At 36.8% G+C, this 23,444-nt stretch overlaps 1 protein-coding gene across 1 annotated transcript; it reads right to left on the bottom strand.

Annotated features, from left to right (window-relative positions):
• Positions 1 to 488: 488 nt before the first annotated feature.
• On the bottom strand, positions 489 to 17,259 carry LOC106062495 (uncharacterized). The gene is made up of 5 exons (XM_056007026.1): positions 17,080 to 17,259; positions 9,514 to 9,679; positions 4,283 to 4,358; positions 2,725 to 2,794; positions 489 to 663 (listed from the first exon to the last, which is right to left on the bottom strand). The coding sequence occupies exons 1-5, from the start codon at positions 17,129 to 17,131 to the stop codon at positions 560 to 562; spliced, it is 468 nt and encodes a 155-aa protein (XP_055863001.1). The 5' UTR covers positions 17,132 to 17,259; the 3' UTR covers positions 489 to 559.
• Between the last annotated feature and the right edge of the window lie 6,185 nt (positions 17,260 to 23,444).

Raw genomic sequence — 23,444 nt, 5'->3', positions numbered from 1 at the left:
CTTTATACAACTTATAGAGCTTTTTTTTTCTCTTTATAACAAATGAATGTTAGATTTTTTAAAAGTAGAACATTTTTCCCCGCCCCATTAGAAGACGAGGCACAAAATGCTCCTGAACAATAATTTATTAAACTCTTGAATGAATGCAGAAATACCCGAAGACATTTAATCCGTTTAAGAGAAATATTTTTTGTCTCTAACAAAATTTAAATGTATTTCTTTTCATACTTTGAAAAAATTATAACAGTCAAACTTGAATTTCACCAGTGTGACAAACGAGCTAGTTATTCTTGTCCCAACGATATATCAACTGTCACATTTCTATGGAAAATCGTTGGAGCCGTTTTAGAGATCCATGTTTTCTGGAAGGTACGAGTTCTCTAGAGGTCTTGTAATCATTCGAGTTCAATCAGAGGTCTAGATACAAAGAAACGTGACGAGACTATACTTATGACATGAATGATTACATTGAACAAAACAAGGTCACCTAGAAAATAAAAGCAGTTTATTCCTTCATTCAATTGCTAGTCCAATAGTTGTGTACACACGTGATCTGAGCTCAACCAACAACAGTGTTAGTGCCATTTGTAGTTTTTGTACCACATGGAGGCGGGACTGAGTCTTTAAAGGCACATGTCTGAATGGCGTTGGAGAAGACTGTCTCTGTGGACAGAGAATAAAGTATTGACATGGACATTGTCTAGTCTCTTTTCGTTCCAGCATTATTTTGCAGGCTACAACATACTATGTAGGCCTATAACAACACACCGAACTCTATCTGTGATGTTATTACATTATATCCGGTTGGAAATGCGATGACAAGGATAGGATAACAGAGAAACAAAAGAACAAGGATAGGATAACAGAGAAACAAAAGAACAAGGATAAGATAACAGAGAAACAAAAGAACAAGGATAGGATAACAGAGAAACAAAAGAACAAGGATAGGATAACAGAGAAACAAAAGAACAAGGATAAGATAACAGAGAAACAAATGAACAAGGATAGGATAACAGAGAAACAAAAGAACAAGGATAAGATAACAGAGAAACAAATGAACAAGGATAGGATAACAGAGAAACAAAAGAACAAGGATAAGATAACAGAGAAACAAAAGAACAAGGATAAGATAACAGAGAAACAAAACAAGATGACAAAGGAGCAAATATCATTCACGGTGGGTTACACGGTTGCAATGTTGGTAACAAGCTTATCGCTATAGTAAGAATAAATTAAAAAAAAAAAGAACTGACAAAATATTTCCAAACATCTTCTTACTGACAGATACATTTTCGATTCATTAACACTTAGAGACAGCGCTTTGATGCTTATACCATGAGACAGTACTTTGATGCTTATACCATGAGACATCACTTAGATGCTAATGCCACGGGACATCACTTAGATGCTAATACCATGAGACATCACTTAGATGCTAATACCACGAGACAGCACTTAGATGCTAATACCACGAGACAGCACTTAGATGCTAATACCATGAGACAGCACTTAGATGCTAATACCATGAGACAGCACTTAGATGCTAATACCACGAGACAGCACTTAGATGCTAATACCATGAGACAGCACTTAGATGCTAATACCACGAGACAGCACTTAGATGCTAATACCACGAGACATCACTTAGATGCTAATACCACGAGACAGCACTTAGATGCTAATACCACGGGACATAACTTAGATGCTAATACCACGAGACAGCACTTAGATGCTAATACCACGAGACATCACTTAGATGCTAATACAACGAGACATCACTTAGATGCTAATACCACGAGACAGCACTTAGATGCTAATACCACGGGACATCACTTAGATGCAAATACCACGAGACATCACTTAGATGCTAATACCACGAGACAGCACTTAGATGCTAATACCACGAGACATCACTTAGATGCTAATACCATGAGACAGCACTTAGATGCTAATACCACGGGACATCACTTAGATGCAAATACCACGAGACATCACTTAGATGCTAATACAACGAGACATCACTTAGATGCTAATACCACGAGACAGCACTTAGATGCTAATACCACGGGACATCACTTAGATGCAAATACCACGAGACATCACTTAGATGCTAATACCACGAGACAGCACTTAGATGCTAATACCACGAGACATCACTTAGATGCTAATACCATGAGACAGCACTTAGATGCTAATACCATGAGACAGTACTTAGTTTATTAAAGCTGTAGAGAAACAAAAAGCTGTAACCCTATGACGGCCCTTGGTATTAGTTCCAGAGAAAATGCTCAACAGCACTTGTTGGATAGGATTTGGAGAAAAATTTGAAATGTGGAAAAACTTAATGAGTTTTGATTCCAATCCAAACCACATTTTTATTATATCATTCAATCATTCATTCGATAATTCAATTAATCATTCATTTATTGAATCTCAAAACTATTCACTCGATCATTCATTTACTCAATCATTCTCTGAATCATTGAATAACTCAATAAACCCTTTAACTTAATCATTCATTCATCCTATCTTTTGGTAAATTCATTAAATCAGGCAACTATTTCAATCAACAACCATTCATTCTATCCTTCTTTCACTGAATCCTTCATTAACCCAATCATCTATTTAGTCACCAAATTTCCTTATGGATAATACAAATCATTATTATTATTATTATTACTCTAGTTCACTCAATCATTCCTTCACACTTGTATGAGAACTTACTTGTCGGGCAATACGAATGGGCAATGATTGCCTCTCCTAAACAACGAACGTAAGTTTCACATTTATCTGCCTGAAATAGAAATAGAAAAGAAACGAAAATTAAACTGAAATAAATAAAACATTATAGTGTTGCACACAAATATTTTGAGTCAAATTTAATATCAATATAAAACAATCCTGAGTCCATCCAACTCTAATGGGTACCTGACATTAGCTGGGAAAAGTAAATGCGGTTGGTCGTTGTGTTGACCACATAAGATGCTCATAGCCAGTAGGCCATATAAACAAATTCGTTTTACATCCTCTGCTCTAAAGATCGCATGGTCTGAATAGGGAACTTTAGTTGACAGACGTTCAACAGCTTCATGTCAAAAGCTGTACATAAAGCGTAATGTACGTCAGCGTCATGTCACGGAGGCCTCGTATCATTTTGACTCTTTGAAACATTTGTCTTGCTGTCATCAAACTTATAAACAAATATTTTTTAAATAAATGTGTTTCCTATACAAATCTATTGTATGAAATGTTTTCCTCTCTCCTGGGGACGTTCACACTAAGAGTGAACCACAGTGATCTGCTCTTTGTTTACTGACTTTGATTCCGTTTGCGTTGTATAAAATACAGTCAGAGAGAACAGGACTAGAACTGGATATGAAGAAATGTGGAGGCAATATAGTGGGCTCTAAAGAAATGCGTAAGAAAATTAAAATAGTGGGAGAGATTTTGAAATAAAGAGACCAATTAAACAATGTCAAGGACATCCTATTGACAGATCACTTTGTGAACCAAATAAATGAAATATTTTTTGTGCGGGTACAAACGAGTTTTACAATTTGATTCTACGGTGTTGAAAAGTACAGAAAAAAAAATAATCCAATGATTCATTGAAATACTTTGCTTATTAATACGTCTGTATTCGATACACCGGTTACGTCAGTAAGCAAGCTATTTAGGAATTAGCTTCTGTGTATGAATATCTCCAACATTTGAAGCAGCGCAGTTTTAAACACTACAATTTAAAAAGTGGACTTGTATGAAACAAAGTTTGTGATTGAAATTGGCAACTCAATTCCACAACTCGTGTGTTCAACAGAAGTATACGTTGATTGACTTCTGTCAGATGTAATAGTTTAATGGAACTTTGGTGACAGCACCCAAATGTTTACTGTGAGAGATACAAGTAGGATTCAAACTAGAAATAAACTGTGACAGCCTGACTGACATTGCTTTACATTTTACATCTTTACAATTCTAGATTTATGTTGTTGTTTTTTTTTTCAATTAAACTTAAAACAAAGAATTAGATTGTAAACGTTAGTTCTAATTTTGTGAGGAATTTAATATGCTAGCGAAAGTAGCATAGTAGGCTACTAAAAACAAAAAATATATAACTTATATTATTTCTACTTTGTTACCTAGGCATTACTGTTTAGCCCACTTTCTTGAGTCTTACTGTAAATCTTGTGTATTACAGTATACCTTAAAATTTCTATTTTATTGGAATATTTCAATTTGACTTTACATTTTCATAAATTTCTTTTTAACGTAGATCTGTTACCTCATCGGCGTATATGCCATCAGCTTTGCCGTTGCACTGGCCTCTATCTGCACAGCTGATGACGCTTGAGATCCGGCTGTAAACACAAAGAAAAGAACACATGGAGGCTGAGAGACAAAACTTGTTTTCAAGTAGCACACAAACAAAAATTGTGGAAATAAAAAAAAAAATCTTGATGGGTCTCTGGATTTGAACTTAAAACTAATTTAAAGTCATTGAGCTGTATCGGTTGTTGATTAATTGAAAGTTATTGAGCTGTATCGGTTGTTGATTAATTGAAAGTCATTGAGCTGTATCGGTTGTTGATTAATTGAAAGTTATTGAGCTGTATCGGTTGTTGATTAATTGAAAGTCATTGAGCTGTATCGGTTGTTGATTAATTGAAAGTTATTGAGCTGTATCGGTTGTTGATTAATTGAAAGTCATTGAGCTGTATCGGTTGTTGATTAATTGAAAGTCATTGAGCTGTATCGGTTGTTGATTAATTGAAAGTTATTGAGCTGTATCGGTTGTTGATTAATTGAAAGTCATTGAGCTGTATCGGTTGTTGATTAATTGAAAGTCATTGAGCTGTATCGGTTGTTGATTAATTGAAAGTCATTGAGCTGTATCGGTTGTTTAAGTTTTGGGAGACATGCTTCCCTTGAGGATCACGGTGAAAAGATTGTGTCAAACATTCAAGTTGCTCTCTTCTAAACCTTGCCATTCAGAAGTCACGTGACTTTACAATCAACTATCTCTCTGTTTCTTGGCTGCCTTCAGTGGTAAAACGACTAGGGCTTGATCTTGTGAATATGGTCTGCACAGTCGTGAAACAATTATGGATCATCTAATAGAAATGAGATGGAAATCTGAGTATTTGGTCGGAAGGATGGCGCCCACACACTCCAAAGAAACAGCACGTGCAGAAACAGTTTAGGATCAGCGGGCGTGGCAGGTTCTGCCTCAACGTGGCACTAGGGTGGAAACGATCACTTGAGGAAGTGATTAGGCTAAATGAATAGCAAAACAAAACTCCTGTGGGAGTATCTAAGGGAATGCGAGAGCTTTCCCATTGCACAGTGCGGATTTGAAAGAGAGCTATCGATAATCCATGCGCCGTTCCTCAAGGGACCATTACAATAATGGGGAGTTATGCACGGTTAGCTTGGTAAAACATAGGAAAATGGCGGCGGTTCCCAGTGTGCTCGGCCTTCGGCCATGTATGCTAGTCATTGCGCCCAGAGTGCTAGATTCATCGGAAATAGAAATGTCTTACATAGGCATTGATTTGGACCTCTTCCAGACAGAACGGTTTGTTCAAGCAGGCTTACACGCCTAGAGTTCGAAGAGCCTTCGGCTCAACTCTTTTGACAATCACAAGGTTCTGATAAAGTCTGGCACAGTGTGGTACAAGCTTTCTTAGGGTCGCGGATCTTGATTTTTTTTTTTATGTTTTGACTCCCGAAGTCTTTCCCGTGTTTGGGTATACCCACAAGGCAGTAGAGGTTTGGGTTTAGAATAGTCTTTTCTAGGGTGTGTAGCCAGCCAATGGTAACGAGTCCTTCCTGCACAAAGGTAATTTTTTAGGCACCAGTTGCTCTTCTTTGCCCTCTCTCCTGTCAGTGACAACAGTTCTGCCGTAAACAATATCCGAGCTATACATGAAGGCCAGGATTTCTGAGACGCATGTCATTGGAAGCATCTTATAGTTAGTCCGTTATCCTTTGCGGCTCTAACAAGCCCTATTCAGGAGAGACAATATCGCCCGCTTGTGAAAGTATTGCCTGACTGTGTTTTGAAGTAGCCAAACATTTTACTTTTTTTAAAAGGCTAAAAATGTGGTACCATGTTTTTCATTGGTTGATTACAATCTACCACTCCTCTCCACAAAGTGCGATCTAGAGCTATGTCTAGAGCTATATCTAGAGCTATGTCTAGAGCTATATCTAGAGCTATATCTAGAGCTATGTCTAGAGCTATGTCTAGAGCTATATCTAGAGCTATATCTAGAGCTATATCTAGAACTATATCTAGAGCTATGTCTAGAGCTATGTCTAGAGCTATGTCTAGAGCTATGTCTAGAACTATGTCTAGAACTATATCTAGAACTATATCTAGAACTATGTCTAGAGCTATATCTAGAGCTATGTCTAGAACTATATCTAGAACTATATCTAGAACTATATCTAGAGCTATATCTAGAGCTATGTCTAGAGCTATGTCTAGAGCTATGTCTAGAGCTATGTCTAGAACTATATCTAGAGCTATATCTAGAACTATGTCTAGAGCTATATCTAGAGCTATATCTAGAGCTATGTCTAGAGCTATGTCTAGAGAATGTCTAGAGCTATATCTAGAGCTATATCTAGAGCTATATCTAGAGCTATATCTAGAGCTATATCTAGAGCTATATCTAGAGCTATATCTAGATTAATCTAGAACTATATCTAGAGCTATGTCTAGAGCTATTTCTAGAGCTATATCTAGAGCTATGTCTAGAGCTATGTCTAGAGCTATATCTAGAGCTATATCTAGAGCTATATCTAGAGCTATATCTAGATTAATCTAGAACTATATCTAGAGCTATGTCTAGAGCTATGTCTAGAGCTATATCTAGAGCTATATCTAGAGCTATGTCTAGAGCTATGTCTAGAGCTATATCTAGAGCTATGTCTAGAGCTATATTTAGAGCTATGTCTAGAGCTATGTCTAGAGCTATATCTAGAGCTATGTCTAGAGCTATATTTAGAGCTATATTTAGAGCTATGTCTAGAGCTATATCTAGAGCTATATCTAGAACTATGTCTAGAGCTATGTCTAGAGCTATATCTAGTGCTATGTCTAGAGCTATATCTAGAGCTATATCTAGAGCTATGTCTAGAGCTATATGTAGAGCTATATCTAGAGCTATATCTAAAGCTATGTCTAGAGCTATATCTAGTGATATATCTAGAGCTATGTCTAGAGCTATATCTAGAGCTATGTCTTCTCAAACATTTAGGCCTACGTGGCTACATGTATGTTCATCGTTTGTGGATCCCTTATGAGTACATCTACATAAAGGGGGTAGCCAGTTTTTCGTTCTCCTATTAAAATATACTCACAGAGAATGACTTTAGAGATTCGTCATACGGCCAACATGGCTGAATCAAACCTTTCCAGTGTAAGGGGTAACGAGGGTGCCACGTGGCCAGTACAGCTATCACCTCTAGCGATGGCTAGGTTGCATACCCAGGGCCGGATGTTTTTAAAATATTTTATATGTTTCGGATTTTCCTTCAGACTTGAAGATAATCCACATCATAGCCCGGCAGGCAGGGCACGAACCCAGGACCATGGAGACGAGCATACCGTACGACTAGGCAGCCATCATTGGATGAACTTGGAGATCTCTTTCTAGACCTACATATAAATACACTAAGACTCAAACCCGTGCCTTTTGATCACCAGCCAAACATTAAATCAATCAACCAATTCTTCCTTCAAAATATAGTAAATAAAAATGTAGATGAACATGTTAATGTAAAATAACAATATTAATACTATTTATTTCTATACTTACTCCAGACACTGGAACATTTAAACATTATGCTGACTATCTCTATCAAACATCATACGTCAATATTACTTACTCCACACACTGGAAGCTATGTCTATCAAACATCATACATCAATACTTACTCCACACACTGGAAGCTATCTCTATCAAACATCATACATCAATACTTACTCCACACACTGGAAGCTATCTCTATCAAACATCATACGTCAATACTTACTCCAAACACTGGAAGCTATCTCTATCAAACATCATACGTCAATACTTACTCCACACACTGGAAGCTATCTCTATCAAACATCATACGTCAATACTTACTCCACACACTGGAAGCTATCTCTATCAAACATCATACGTCAATACTTACTCCACACACTGGAAGCTATCTCTATCAAACATCATACGTCAATACTTACTCCACACACTGGAAGCTATCTCTATCAAACATCATACATCAATACTTACTCCACACACTGGAAGCAATCTCTATCAAACACCATACATCAATACTTACTCCACACACTGGAAGCAATCTCTATCAAACATCATACATCAATACTTACTCCACACACTGGAAGCAATCTCTATCAAACATCATACATCAATACTTACTCCACACACTGGAAGCAATCTCTATCAAACATCATACATCAATACTTACTCCACACACTGGAAGCAATCTCTATCAAACATCATACGTCAATACTTACTCCACACACTGGAAGCAATCTCTATCAAACATCATACGTCAATACTTACTCCACACACTGGAAGCAATCTCTATCAAACATCATACATCAATACTTACTCCACACACTGGAAGCAATCTCTATCAAACATCATACATCAATACTTACTCCACACACTGGAAGCAATCTCTATCAAACATCATACATCAATACTTACTCCACACACTGGAAGCAATCTCTATCAAACATCATACATCAATACTTACTCCACACACTGGAAGCTATCTCTATCAAACATCATACATCAATACTTACTCCACACACTGGAAGCAATCTCTATCAAACACCATACATCAATACTTACTCCACACACTGGAAGCAATCTCTATCAAACATCATACATCAATACTTACTCCACACACTGGAAGCAATCTCTATCAAACATCATACATCAATACTTACTCCACACACTGGAAGCAATCTCTATCAAACATCATACATCAATACTTACTCCACACACTGGAAGCTATCTCTATCAAACATCATACATCAATACTTACTCCACACACTGGAAGCAATCTCTATCAAACATCATACATCAATACTTACTCCACACACTGGAAGCAATCTCTATCAAACATCATACATCAATACTTGCTCCACACACTGGAAGCAATCTCTATCAAACATCATACATCAATACTTACTCCACACACTGGAAGCTATCTCTATCAAACATCATACATCAATACTTACTCCACACACTGGAAGCAATCTCTATCAAACACCATACATCAATACTTACTCCACACACTGGAAGCAATCTCTATCAAACATCATACATCAATACTTACTCCACACACTGGAAGCAATCTCTATCAAACATCATACGTCAATACTTACTCCACACACTGGAAGCAATCTCTATCAAACATCATACATCAATACTTACTCCACACACTGGAAGCAATCTCTATCAAACATCATACATCAATACTTACTCCACACACTGGAAGCTATCTCTATCAAACACCATGCTACTGTCACACAGATGTTCTATCACTAAGTTGTTGTCACATTTCTTGTAGCCCTTGCAACTAATCTCAATGATACCACTGTCATCCTGTGGTACACAAGGCTGGAGCGTACTGGTGTCTTGACATCGAGCTGTGAAAACAATTTCCACATTGGTCACGGTATATAGAAATGATATCAAGACTAATGGACCTGTATTTTGAACCAAAGAATATATTTGTTTTTTTAAAGAAATTGATTCCTTCTTTAGTTCAAATAAATAATATAGTAAATTAAAAATATCCTAATTTTATTTTTCATAAGTTGTCTTACCTTTAAATGAAGGTGGACCTACTATTTAATGGTCAATTAAAGTTGTAAAAATAAGTGATCCTTTTATTTATTTTATTTGTTTATTGTTTTGACGAAATTGGACGCCGTATTATTTATTAAGAATTGAAAAGTAAAATTACAAAAATAAATGAAGATACGGACTATACGTTTTCACATAACATGTTAGGAATTGAACTTATTCAATTTATCGATAAATCTTGAGATGTAAGTCTCAGAAAATTTCATTCAAAACCAGAGATTTTGAGCTTGTGAAGGTCATTCAAAAGAGTGGTAGTCGAACATATAGTGCCATCACAAACTGAGGTAGTAGGGCTCAGGGAAATCAAAGATGTAGTTTTGTTAAGTTATTAAACTACAGCTTGGCATTAAAAGGTTCAGTAAAACCAAAGCTTGATGTCATTGAAATTCTGTCGTATCCCAGATTTAGAAAATGATTAAATAAGTAATGATGAATGAGGCCAAAGTCTGAGCAACTAAAATTAAGTAAGGCCAAATATTACGCTAGCTAGGTTCAGTGAGACCATAGAATGAGCTTCTAAGGTTCAGTGAGACCACAGATTAAACTAGCAAAATTCCCAAAGTTCTCACATTAAGCTGTAGAAAGTCACTGGGATAACATATACGTGAAATTCGGTATAATCATATGTTAAGTTAGTGAAGTTTAGTAAAACTATATATTAAGCTAATGAGACTCAGATTAAGTGAAGTTAGATCACATATAATGTCATACACTTCAGTAAAATCACATAATGAACTAGTGAAGTGGAGTGAGACCACACAATCTCAGTAAGATCCAAGATTAAGTTTAGGAAATTCAGTGAAATAACGTTATAAAGCTTGTGAAACTAGTGAAATCATAAAAAATGAAGTATTAAAATTCACTGTTTTTTTGTTTCCTGAGATCACGTGATGTTGCTTTAAATAGCTGACAAAAATATAAAAAAAAAATCTAACGAAATCAATCAATTGAATCATTGGCAACAATTATCTACACTTTATATGAACGAGAAATTTTTTTTTTGTTTTGTTTTATTTTGTTAGTGTTTTTTTTAATCAATGAAACGAAATATAAAAACACACAGATTCAAGTTTCTGAGATCATATTTCTCTCATATAAATTTGTTTTTGTGCCTCAAATAAGACTTTTTTTTCTATTTTATTTCTAAAGGGGAAGAATTCTGTCAAGTGAAAATGTTTCTAAGACAAGTGTCCTCAACCGATTCAGATCATCGTCAGCAGAGATGTTGAAACTTAAAATACTGAAGATGTGAGCATGTGGTAAAATGTTGACAAGACTTTAAAAAAAACTTCATAAAGTGAAACAGTTTCCTTAAGCTTAGTTGTCCCTTTTTTTTTCGATGTAATATTTCTTTTGTTTGCATTGGACTTTAAAGTATCGTCTAAGACAGTAGCTAATATAAAAGCTTTCACTTGTTCAAGCTTCAATAATAAAAATAATAATAATAATAACATAATACCAGCATATCCAACATTGTCTGAATCAGCCTTTCAAGCTCGCTCTAACCTAAACTAATCCATCAGTATTTGGTCTGGCACTTGAACTGATTGAAAGAAGTACGCCTCCTTACTACAAATACTCTCCCTAGGAGGTTCTCAAGTTAGCAAACTGACAAGGCCGAGGACCATGTCTACTGTTGAATAACAATCTAGAACAAACCGCAATTATGTCTATCATTGAAGGTACAGTACTAAATTCTAATAGCGTTAAAAAAAATCTACATATTAATCAGACCTAACAATGACAAAGTATCGTCTACAGAACATCTTTGCAATCATCCTGAGGACTTTGTAAATGTTCAGCTGTCTATTTTAAGACATTTGCAGCCAGACATCTCCACTGTGCCTGTGACGACTAACGAATTACTTTAAAACATTTCTGAAGATCCTATCAACATCAAGTTTAAGCTCGCCAAAAAAATGCCTTTAAAATAAATTGCCCCACATGCGGCATAGAAGAACTATTAAATTATTATTATTGCATTGTCTCTAAGCTGTCCATTCCGGCATTTATCGGAATATCTTTTGTTATACGTAATGTGGTCCTGCCATCTTAAGCCCAAAATAATGTGTAAGGATCTTCACTGGAAACGTTTGAAAAGCTTTACATAGTTTCTATATAACAGTCACGTCTCAGAGCCATACATAAAGGTTTTAAGAATCACTAGCTCGTAGATGGAAATTTTCAGAAGATGGAGAGACTTATTCCCGCCACAAACTCTGATAAAGGCAGACAAAATTGTCTCAATGTGGGATGTGTACTTATTTGTCAAAGAAATATGTTATCTTTTTCCCCCTTGCGACATACTATTCATTAAATTCTTGTAGACTTCTTCTATGACTATTATTCTAAAATGAAATTATGTACTAGGATCTTCTGATCGCCGATATTCCTGGTGAATTCAATAAATTCACATTCACAATCAGATTTCACGAAAAAAGGACGCATCTATTCATTCCTATCTTCATTCCTATCTTCATTCCTATCTTTATTCCTATCTTCTTTCCTATCTTCATTGCTATCTTCTTTCCTATCTTCATTCCTATCTTCTTTCCTATCTTCTTTCCTATCTTCATTCCTATCTTCTTTCCTATCTTCTTTTCTATCTTCATTCCTATCTTCATTCCTATCTTCTTTCCTATCTTCTTTCCTATCTTCTTTCCTATCTTCATTCCTATCTTCTTTCCTATCTTCTTTCCTATCTTCTTTCCTATCTTCATTCCTATCTTCTTTCCTATCTTCTTTTCTATCTTCATTGCTATCTTCTTTCCTATCTTCATTCCTATCTTCATTCCTATCTTCTTTCCTATCTTCTTTCCTATCTTCATTCCTATCTTCTTTCCTATCTTCTTTCCTATCTTCATTCCTATCTTCTTTCCTATCTTCATTCCTATCTTCTTTCCTATCTTCATTCCTATCTTCATTCCTATCTTCTTTCCTATCTTCTTTCCTATCTTCATTCCTATCTTCATTCCTATCTTCTTTCCTATCTTCTTTTCTATCTTCATTCCTATCTTCTTTCCTATCTTCTTTCCTATCTTCATTCCTATCTTCTTTCCTATCATCATTCCTATCTTCTTTCCTATCTTCATTCCTATCTTCATTCCTATCTTCTTTCCTATCTTCATTCCTATCTTCATTCCTATCTTCTTTTCTATCTTCATTCCTATCTTCTTTCCTATCTTCTTTCCTATCTTCTTTCCTATCTTCATTCCTATCTTCTTTCCTATCTTCATTCCTATCTTCTTTCCTATCTTCATTCCTATCTTCTTTCCTATCTTCATTCCTATCTTCATTCCTATCTTCTTTCCTATCTTCTTTTCTATCATCATTCCTATCTTCTTTCCTATCTTCATTCCTATCTTCATTCCTATCTTCTTTCCTATCTTCATTCCTATCTTCATTCCTATCTTCTTTTCTATCTTCATTCCTATCTTCTTTCCTATCTTCTTTCCTATCTTCTTTCCTATCTTCATTCCTATCTTCTTTTCTATCTTCATTCCTATCTTCTTTCCTATCTTCTTTCCTATCTTCATTCCTATCTTCTTTCCTATCTTCATTCCTATCTTCATTCCTATCTTCTTTCCTATCTTCTTTTCTATCTTCTTTCCTATCTTCATTCCTATCTTCATTCCTATCTTCTTTCCTATCTTCATTCCTATCTTCATTCCTATCTTCTTTCCTATCTTCATTCCTATCTTCTTTCCTATCTTCATTCCTATCTTCTTTCCTATCTTCATTCCTATCTTCATTCCTATCTTCATTCCTATCTTCTTTCCTATCTTCATTCCTATCTTCTTTCCTATCTTCATTCCTATCTTCATTCCTATCTTCTTTCCTATCTTCTTTCCTATCTTCTTTCCTATCTTCATTCCTATCTTCATTCCTATCTTCTTTCCTATCTTCATTCCTATCTTCTTTCCTATCTTCTTTCCTATCTTCATTCCTATCTTCATTCCTATCTTCTTTTCTATCTTCATTCCTATCTTCTTTCCTATCTTCATTCCTATCTTCTTTCCTATCTTCTTTCCTATCTTCATTCCTATCTTCATTCCTATCTTCATTCCTATCTTCTTTCTATCTTCATTCCTATCTTCTTTCCTATCTTCATTCCTATCTTCTTTTCTATCTTCATTCCTATCTTCTTTTCTATCTTCTTTCCTATCTTCTTTCCTATCTTCTTTCCTATCTTCATTCCTATCTTCTTTTCTATCTTCATTCCTATCTTCTTTCCTATCTTCATTCCTATCTTCTTTCCTATCTTCTTTCCTATCTTCTTTCCTATCTTCATTCCTATCTTCTTTTCTATCTTCATTCCTATCTTCTTTCCTATCTTCTTTCCTATCTTCTTTCCTATCTTCATTCCTATCTTCTTTCCTATCTTCATTCCTATCTTCTTTCCTATCTTCATTCCTATCTTCATTCCTATCTTCTTTCTATCTTCATTCCTATCTTCTTTCCTATCTTCTTTCCTATCTTCTTTCTATCTTCATTCCTATCTTCTTTCCTATCTTCATTCCTATCTTCATTCCTATCTTCATTCCTATCTTCTTTCCTATCTTCTTTCCTATCTTCATTCCTATCTTCTTTCCTATCTTCATTCCTATCTTCATTCCTATCTTCATTCCTATCTTCTTTCCTATCTTCATTCCTATCTTCTTTCCTATCTTCATTCCTATCTTCATTCCTATCTTCTTTCCTATCTTCTTTCCTATCTTCTTTCCTATCTTCATTCCTATCTTCATTCCTATCTTCTTTCCTATCTTCATTCCTATCTTCTTTCCTATCTTCATTCCTATCTTCTTTCCTATCTTCTTTCCTATCTTCATTCCTATCTTCATTCCTATCTTCTTTCTATCTTCATTCCTATCTTCTTTCCTATCTTCATTCCTATCTTCTTTTCTATCTTCATTCCTATCTTCTTTTCTATCTTCATTCCTATCTTCTTTCCTATCTTCTTTCCTATCTTCTTTCCTATCTTCATTCCTATCTTCTTTCCTATCTTCATTCCTATCTTCTTTCTTATCTTCATTCCTATCTTCATTCCTATCTTCTTTTCTATCTTCATTCCTATCTTCTTTCCTATCTTCTTTCCTATCTTCTTTTCTATCTTCATTCCTATCTTCTTTCCTATCTTCATTCCTATCTTCATTCCTATCTTCATTCCTATCTTCTTTCCTATCTTCTTTCCTATCTTCATTCCTATCTTCTTTCCTATCTTCTTTTCTATCTTCTTTCCTATCTTCATTCCTATCTTCATTCCTATCTTCTTTCCTATCTTCATTCCTATCTTCATTCCTATCTTCTTTCCTATCTTCATTCCTATCTTCTTTCCTATCTTCTTTCCTATCTTCATTCCTATCTTCTTTCCTATCTTCATTCCTATCTTCATTCCTATCTTCATTCCTATCTTCTTTCCTATCTTCATTCCTATCTTCTTTCCTATCTTCATTCCTATCTTCATTCCTATCTTCTTTCCTATCTTCTTTCCTATCTTCTTTCCTATCTTCATTCCTATCTTCATTCCTATCTTCTTTCCTATCTTCATTCCTATCTTCTTTCCTATCTTCTTTCCTATTTTCATTCCTATCTTCATTCCTATCTTCTTTTCTATCTTCATTCCTAGCTTCTTTCCTATCTTCATTCCTATCTTCTTTCCTATCTTCTTTCCTATCTTCATTCCTATCTTCATTCCTATCTTCTTTTCTATCTTCATTCCTATCTTCTTTCCTATCTTCATTCCTATCTTCTTTTCTATCTTCATTCCTATCTTCTTTTCTATCTTCTTTCCTATCTTCTTTCCTATCTTCTTTCCTATCTTCATTCCTATCTTCTTTTCTATCTTCATTCCTATCTTCTTTTCTATCTTCATTCCTATCTTCTTTTCTATCTTCTTTCCTATCTTCTTTCCTATCTTCTTTCCTATCTTCATTCCTATCTTCTTTTCTATCTTCATTCCTATCTTCTTTCCTATCTTCTTTCCTATCTTCATTCCTATCTTCTTTCCTATCTTCTTTCCTATCTTCTTTCCTATCTTCATTCCTATCTTCATTCCTATCTTCATTGCTATCTTTTTTCCTATCTTCATTCCTATCTTCATTCCTATCTTTTTTCCTATCTTCTTTCCTATCTTCATTCCTATCTTCTTTCCTATCTTCTTTCCTATCTTCTTTCCTATCTTCATTCCTATCTTCATTCCTATCTTCTTTCCTATCTTCATTCCTATCTTCATTCCTATCTTCTTTCCTATCTTCATTCCTATCTTCTTTCCTATCTTCTTTCCTATCTTCTTTCCTATCTTCTTTCCTATCTTCATTCCTATCTTCATTCCTATCTTCTTTCCTATCTTCATTCCTATCTTCTTTCCTATCTTCATTCCTATCTTCTTTCCTATCTTCATTCCTATCTTCTTTTCTATCTTCTTTCCTATCTTCATTCCTATCTTCTTTTCTATCTTCATTCCTATCTTCATTCCTATCTTCTTTCCTATCTTCATTCCTATCTTCTTTTCTATCTTCATTCCTATCTTCTTTTCTACTCAACAATATAAATAGTTTCAGCCAATTTGTGGGATTTTCTCCACTTTGTGTCAACGTTTCGGCGGGCCTGATATAACCACGTCGCGGGCCGGATCTGGCCCGCGAGCCGTATTTTGGGCATCACTGCCTTATTGTGTAACTTTGACAAGGTTTTCATTGATTATTTCCAGTAGTATTCATTATCTGTAAATTTTCACTTTTCTTTTATACTTCTCAATTAGCATATTAAATATTAATGTTTCTTAAGATCACTATTTTTTTAATGTAAGATATAGATCTAAACCTTTATACAATTCTCGCATGAGGGAATACATTTTGAATAGCAGTGAGATTGCACAGTTTTTTTTCCAGTGTATAAAAATGTATTTGTCAGTTTAACTAGCATCAGCTAGAATTACAAAGAGCGGGGTCATGTCATCAATGTCTCTGACATAATTAAATATAAACTCTTATGCCTGCCAAATTTTAAAATTATTTTTAGATTTATTTTCATGTCGTCATGTTTCACTATCCACGGGACGTCAGGGATTAGCCTGTAGGATAGTTTCCTTCATCAAAATAGATCTACATCAATGTTTTTATAATGAACAAACATACTTTTAAAATTGATATGAGTAATAAATGACTAGTTACGAGCCTACCTAATATGACCAAATGGAGTAAACAGCTGACCAGGCCCAATAAACTCGACATATTTGGAGTCAAAATGGCTGATGTCAAGAAACAAAAAATGACAAGACTAGAACTATGACAATCAACAACTTGGTCAATCTTAGTAAGGAACACGTGTGTCCATTCTCACACTATCGGAGTACATGGACACAGAACTAGGAGTTATTGCTCTTTGAATCTTTATCTTTATCTTCCAGTTAATTTCTGGTGAAGTTCCTGGTTCAAGTTCTATTTATAGATGTAGCTCTAGGTCAGGACCTGCTGTAATAATATATTCCTTTATTTCTCATGTTTCTTGTGTACTCAACACATTTTAATTGACCAATGGGGGTATTGAAATGAGCTATTAAATTGAGATATGGCTAATGTGATACAGCTGACTATGTAATGGAAGGCTAGTTAGTAGAATTCTTTTACCTAATTTACTTATCACATCATGTGAGACATTATATAAGTCATCATGTGAGTAGGTTACTAGAGCAATATCTCTACATATATCAGGCCCTTATTATGTTTGAATAGCAGCTGCCTAAGCAGAAAACAGTATTGTACTAGGCTATAGCAACTGTCTGTGTCCTAATTTGAACCCCCCCCCCCACCGGGGTCCCCACTTGGTTACTTTGAAACTGCGAAGCCAGATGCACAACATTATGAAGAATTTGTTCTGAAAACTCTTAAAGACATTGGACTGGGTTTGATCTCTGTAGAGGTCAAACCTATAATAACACAGACACAAGGTGTGGCCGTCTGTCTGGCCTGCAGAAAGGACTCTTGGACATAAATCCAAATGCAACATTTCTGAACTGTCTAAAAACTCAAGGAGCAGAATAAGGCAAGAAAGACTTGGCAGCATGGCATTAATGTGAGTAGAGTCAATAGTACTAGACAGCATTGATACTTGATACTGTACCATTTTGAATTTTGGCTTATATATTTATTAAGTACATTATCTCATCTCATGGTGTCGAAAGTCAAAATGCAGGGGGTCCCTAAAGAGGCCAAGCCCACCCCCTCCCGGACCCCCAAATCCCTTGCTACGCCACTGAATCTAGTCATGCATATTAATCAATTATTTAAATTCTGGTTTTCCTAGCTGACTCAGGCAGCCCATTCCATGCTATAATAGCACTAAGGAAGTAGTGCCGGTAATTAGTACAAATTTGTCCTAGCAAACGGAGCAAGGAATGTATTTTATTATGTTTTTTGTGTGTATTTTTTAATTGCTACTTTACTTTTAAGTCTTCTATCCTGAGAGGTCTCTAATTGTAATGATTTTACTAAAGGTTTTACTCTTATCTACGCTACAGAAACTGTTGAAGTAAAGTTTTATGCTGTCAAATAAGTTACACAACTTTCTGACTCCATTCTTTCTTCATTGTTGTTACAGCTCGCATTTTTCTTTTTCATTTATCAACCATTTATCAATATAATACTATCCCGTATCACATACCTTATTGTGTTATATCTTATCACGCAGTACATTACTGTGGTTCATTTTAATATGCAGCACCTTATTGTGTTTTATCATTTCATGCAGCACCCTATTGTTTTGACTGGCCGGCTAAACCAGGTAGAGGGTATCTGACGTGTCCATGGCACTCAGTACACTGAGGTTCTGTCAAACCTAGCATGTGAAGTCTGGTCTAACATCACAAAACTAGACTAATCGGACAGAAAGGCAAGTACTAGCACAGTGCTGTGGAGTACTCAAGAGCAGGACAAGACACACAGAAAGTCTCTGGTCATCCACTGCACCCAAACTTGTCCCCGGACGTCTTGACCAAATCTCGCTTCCGGAAAAGGACGGGCTTTAGGGCGAGAGAGTGAGGGTGACGTGTTGCGCGAATCCTCCTCACTTTAATCCAAATTCCAGCGCAAGTCACTTGTCATCCCCCCCAAACACAACCAAACCAAAGTCCTGTGGCGGTAGGCAAGCAGTGAAGCGGTAGGTGTGGGCACACTGGAAGCCGTAGCTGCAACCCTGCACACAGGCGGCTTTGGCCATATGGTCGTTCACCACTGACACAGAGCAGCACTGGAGTCCGGCAGCCCCCTGAGTGGCTGAGCAGCCCTATTTAGCATGAGGACAGGGTTTGAAAAGGTGCCCCAAAAATTGCCTGCTCAAAACTACCCTAGCCAGCCTACCGCAGTTGGCGGAAACCCTACTCAAGCGGTCGAAATTCAAAGAAAAAGACGAGGATAGTTCCTCTTTCCATTACATTTTACCATAGGCGCATGGAATGTGCGCACACTACTTGACAACGACACATCTGATAGACCACAAAGACGAACTGCACTAGTAGCCAGGGAGCTCCACAGATACAACATAGACATAGCAGCACTAAGCGAGACTCGGCTTGCAGATGAAGGTGAACTCTGTGAAAGAGAAGCTGGATATACTTTCTTCTGGAGCGGTAGAAGCACTGAAGTACAACGTAAATCTGGAGTCGGCTTTGCCATAAAAACATCAATAGTATCTAAACTAGTCGGGCCTCCCAAAGGAATTAGTGATAGGCTCATGACCCTAAAGCTGCCTTTACAAAACGGAAAGAAACATATTTCCATTGTTAGCTGTTACGCACCCACCATGACCAACCCAGATGATGTCATAGCAAAGTTCTACGAAGAACTAAACTCCACCTTATATTCCAAAAACAGAAAAGCTACTCATTCTCGGTGACTTCAACGCAAGAGTCGGCTCTGACCATCACATCTGGAAAGGAGTCTTAGGCAAATTTGGGATAGGTCAATGCAACAGCAACGGATTATTACTACTCCAGACCTGTGCTGAACACAAGCTGCTCATATCGAACACAATATTCAGTCTTCCAATGAGAAAGCGAACTTCCTGGATGCATCCCCGCTCAAGACACTGGCACCTCATAGATTACGTCATCACCAGACAATCTGACCCTCAGGACATTCGTGTCACCAAATCTTGCTGTGGTGAAGAATGTGGAACAGACCACCACCTCATCATCACAAAACTAAACATTCGTATTCAACCAAAGAGACGTCCGTAAAAATCTAAACCCCTAAAAAGGCTAAACACGACAAGCTTAGCAGATGACAAAACTGAAAAGTCGCTTGCAGATGCGATAGAGAACTGCCTCAAGTCCACCCTTCTAACTGAATCAAATGTAGATAAAAGCTGGGAATGCTTCAAAGAAGCTATCTATAGCACAGCATTAAACATACTCGGTCCTATGGAGAGAAAGCATCAGGACTGGTTTGATGAAAACAGTACTGAGATCAGAAAACTATTAGACGAAAAGCACAAGCTCCACAAATTGTATTTGAACAACCCAAACTCCCAGTCCACTAAAGATGCATTCACTAACATCCGCAAAAATGTGCAAAAACAGCTACGCCAAATGCAAGATACCGGGCTTAGCAAAAAAGTGGAAACAATACAGGAATTCGCTGACAAACACGATATGAAGAACTTCTACCATGCCATAAACGAAATCTATGGACCCACAAAGTCAGGCTCATCCCCTCTATTAAATGCTGATAGGACAATCCTATTGACAGATAAGGAAGAAATCCTAAAACGCTGGGCAGAGCACTTCGAAAAGGTTCTCAATACACCTTCCATCATAAATGAAGCGGCCATAGACAGGCTACAGCAAGTACCAATAAATGAAAAAATGGATGACCCCCCTACACTAAAGGAACCCGATCTTGCCATTCAACAGCTCGCAAGCGGAAAAGCCCCATGAGCTGATTCCATTCCCGCAGAGGTCTACAAAAAAGGTGGATTAGCCCTGATTGAAAGACTTCATAAGCTCTTCTTAATTATGTGGGAAAAAGAGTCAATACCACAAGACTTTAAAAATGCCACAATTGTTCATTTATACAAGCGAAAAGGAAACCGCCAGATCTGCGACAACCACAGAGGAATATCTCTTCTCTCTATTGCTGGGAAAATCCTTGCACGCATCCTACTAAATCGGCTCATGCAACACATAGAATATGGTCTACTACCAGAAAGCCAGTGCGGCTTGAGAAAAGAGCGTGGAACCATTGACATGATCTTTGCAGCAAGGCAGCTCCAGGAAAAATGCCAAGAACAAAATGCTGACCTGTTCTCAATATATGTCGACTTAACAAAGGCATTCGACACTGTTAGCAGAGAAGGACTCTGGAAGATCATGTCGAAGTATAGCTGTCCACAAAAATTCATAATTATGGTGAGACTATTTCATGATGGCATGAAGGCTCGTGTCCAAGAAAGTGGAGAACCATCAGAGCCCTTCAAATTATCAAACGGGGTAAAACAAGGCTGTGTCCTAGCACCTACACTGTCCAGTATCATGTTCTCCGCTATGCTGACAGATGCATTCACAAATAGAGAAAACAACGGGATAAATATATCATACAGATTTGATGGTGGCCTATTCAACCCGAGGCGGCTTAAAGCAAAATCAAAAACAAATGCAGCTGTAATCAGAGACTTGCTATTTGTTGACGACTGTGCCCTAAATGCCTGCTCTGAAAACGATCTGCAGAGCATCGTCAGTGACTTCTCCAGAACATGCTCAGACTTTGGCCTTACCATCCATACGAACAAGACTGAAGTCTTATATCTACCAGCTCCTGGGAAAGCCTACTCGGATCCAAGCATCACTATAAATGGACAGGATATAAACGCAGTGGACAAATTCACATATCTTGGCAGCACACTCTCCAGAAATGGGAAAATCGATAGTGAAATCGACACAAACACAAAGCTAGGGGTCTATAGAGCTGTCATCCTCCCTACATTGCCTCAGAAACATGGACAGTGTACAGTAAACATGCAAAGAAACTGAACCACTTCCACATGACATGTCTGAGAAAAATACTAAATGTCAAAAGGCAAGACAAAATACCAGATACAGAAGTCCTTCGAAGAGCGTGTCTGCAAAGCATCCACACAATCCTGATGCAGTCCCAGCTGCGATGGGCAGGTCACGTCTACAGAATGGAAGACCATAGCATCCCTAAACGACTCTTGTATGGCCAACTAAGCAAAGGAAAGCGCTCGCAAGGTGGTCAAAGAAAGCGCTTCAGGGACACCCTCAAAGCTTCTCTGAAGGCGTTCAGCATAGACCCAGGCACCTGGGAGACAGAGGCACATGACAGAGCATCATGGCGTCGCGCTGTGAAAACTGGCGCACAGGTTGCTGAGGAAAAAAGAACAACGCTGGCAGAAGAAAAACGCCAGAAAAGAAAAGCAAGACAAACGACACTAGCTCCAGCTGGAATAACCTGCCCAGTGTGCGGCCGAACATTCCAGGCTCACATAGGTCTCACCAACCACATGAGGAGGCATAAAACCCCAGTGCAAAGCCCTCAGCCCCCTGAATGACAAAGTGGTCATCATCGAACCACGATGGACGAACTATATATATATCTTATCATATAGCACTTTACTGTGTTATATCTTATCAAGCAGCACCTTATTGTGTTATATCATATATCTTATCATGCAGCACCTTATTGTGTTATATCTTATCATTCAGCACCTTATTGTGTTATATCTTATCATGCAGCACCTTATAGTGATTTATCTCATCATGCAGCACCTTACTGTGTTATATCTTATCATGCAGCACCTTATAGTGATTTATCTTATCATGCAGCACCTTATTGTTATATCTTATCATGCAGCACCTTATAGTGATTTATCATATCATGCAGCACTTTATTGTGTTATATCTTATCCTGCAGCACCTTATTGTGTTATATCTTATCATGCAGCACATTATTGTGTTATATCTTATCATGCAGCACCTTATTGTGTTATATCTTGTCATGCAGCACCTTATTGTGTTATATCTTATCATGCAGCACCTTATTGTGTTATATCTTATCATGCAGCACCGTATTGTGTTATATCATATATCTTATCATGCAGCACCTTATTGTGTTATATCTTATCATGCAGCACCTTATTGTGTTATATCATATATCTTATCATGCAGCACCTTATTGTGTTATATCTTATCATGCAGCACCTTATTGTGTTATATCTTATCCTGCAGCACCTTATTGTGTTATATCATATATCTTATCATGAAGCACCTTATTGTGTTATATCATATATCTTATCAAGCAGCACCTTATTGTGTTATATCTTATCATGCAGCACCTTATTGTGTTATATCTTATCCTGCAGCACCTTATTGTGTTATATCATATATCTTATCATGAAGCACCTTATTGTGTTATATTATATATCTTATCAAGCAGCACCTTATTGTGTTATATTATATAGCTTATCATGCAGCACCTTATTGTGTTATATCTTATCATGCAGCACCTTATTGTGTTATATCTTATCCTGCAG

This window comes from Biomphalaria glabrata, chromosome 12, assembly GCF_947242115.1.
Source record: "Biomphalaria glabrata chromosome 12, xgBioGlab47.1, whole genome shotgun sequence".
NCBI classification, from domain to species: Eukaryota; Metazoa; Mollusca; class Gastropoda; family Planorbidae; genus Biomphalaria; species Biomphalaria glabrata.
Note: the sequence above shows the minus strand (reverse complement) of the source record. Positions and strands in the feature narration are given on the sequence as shown.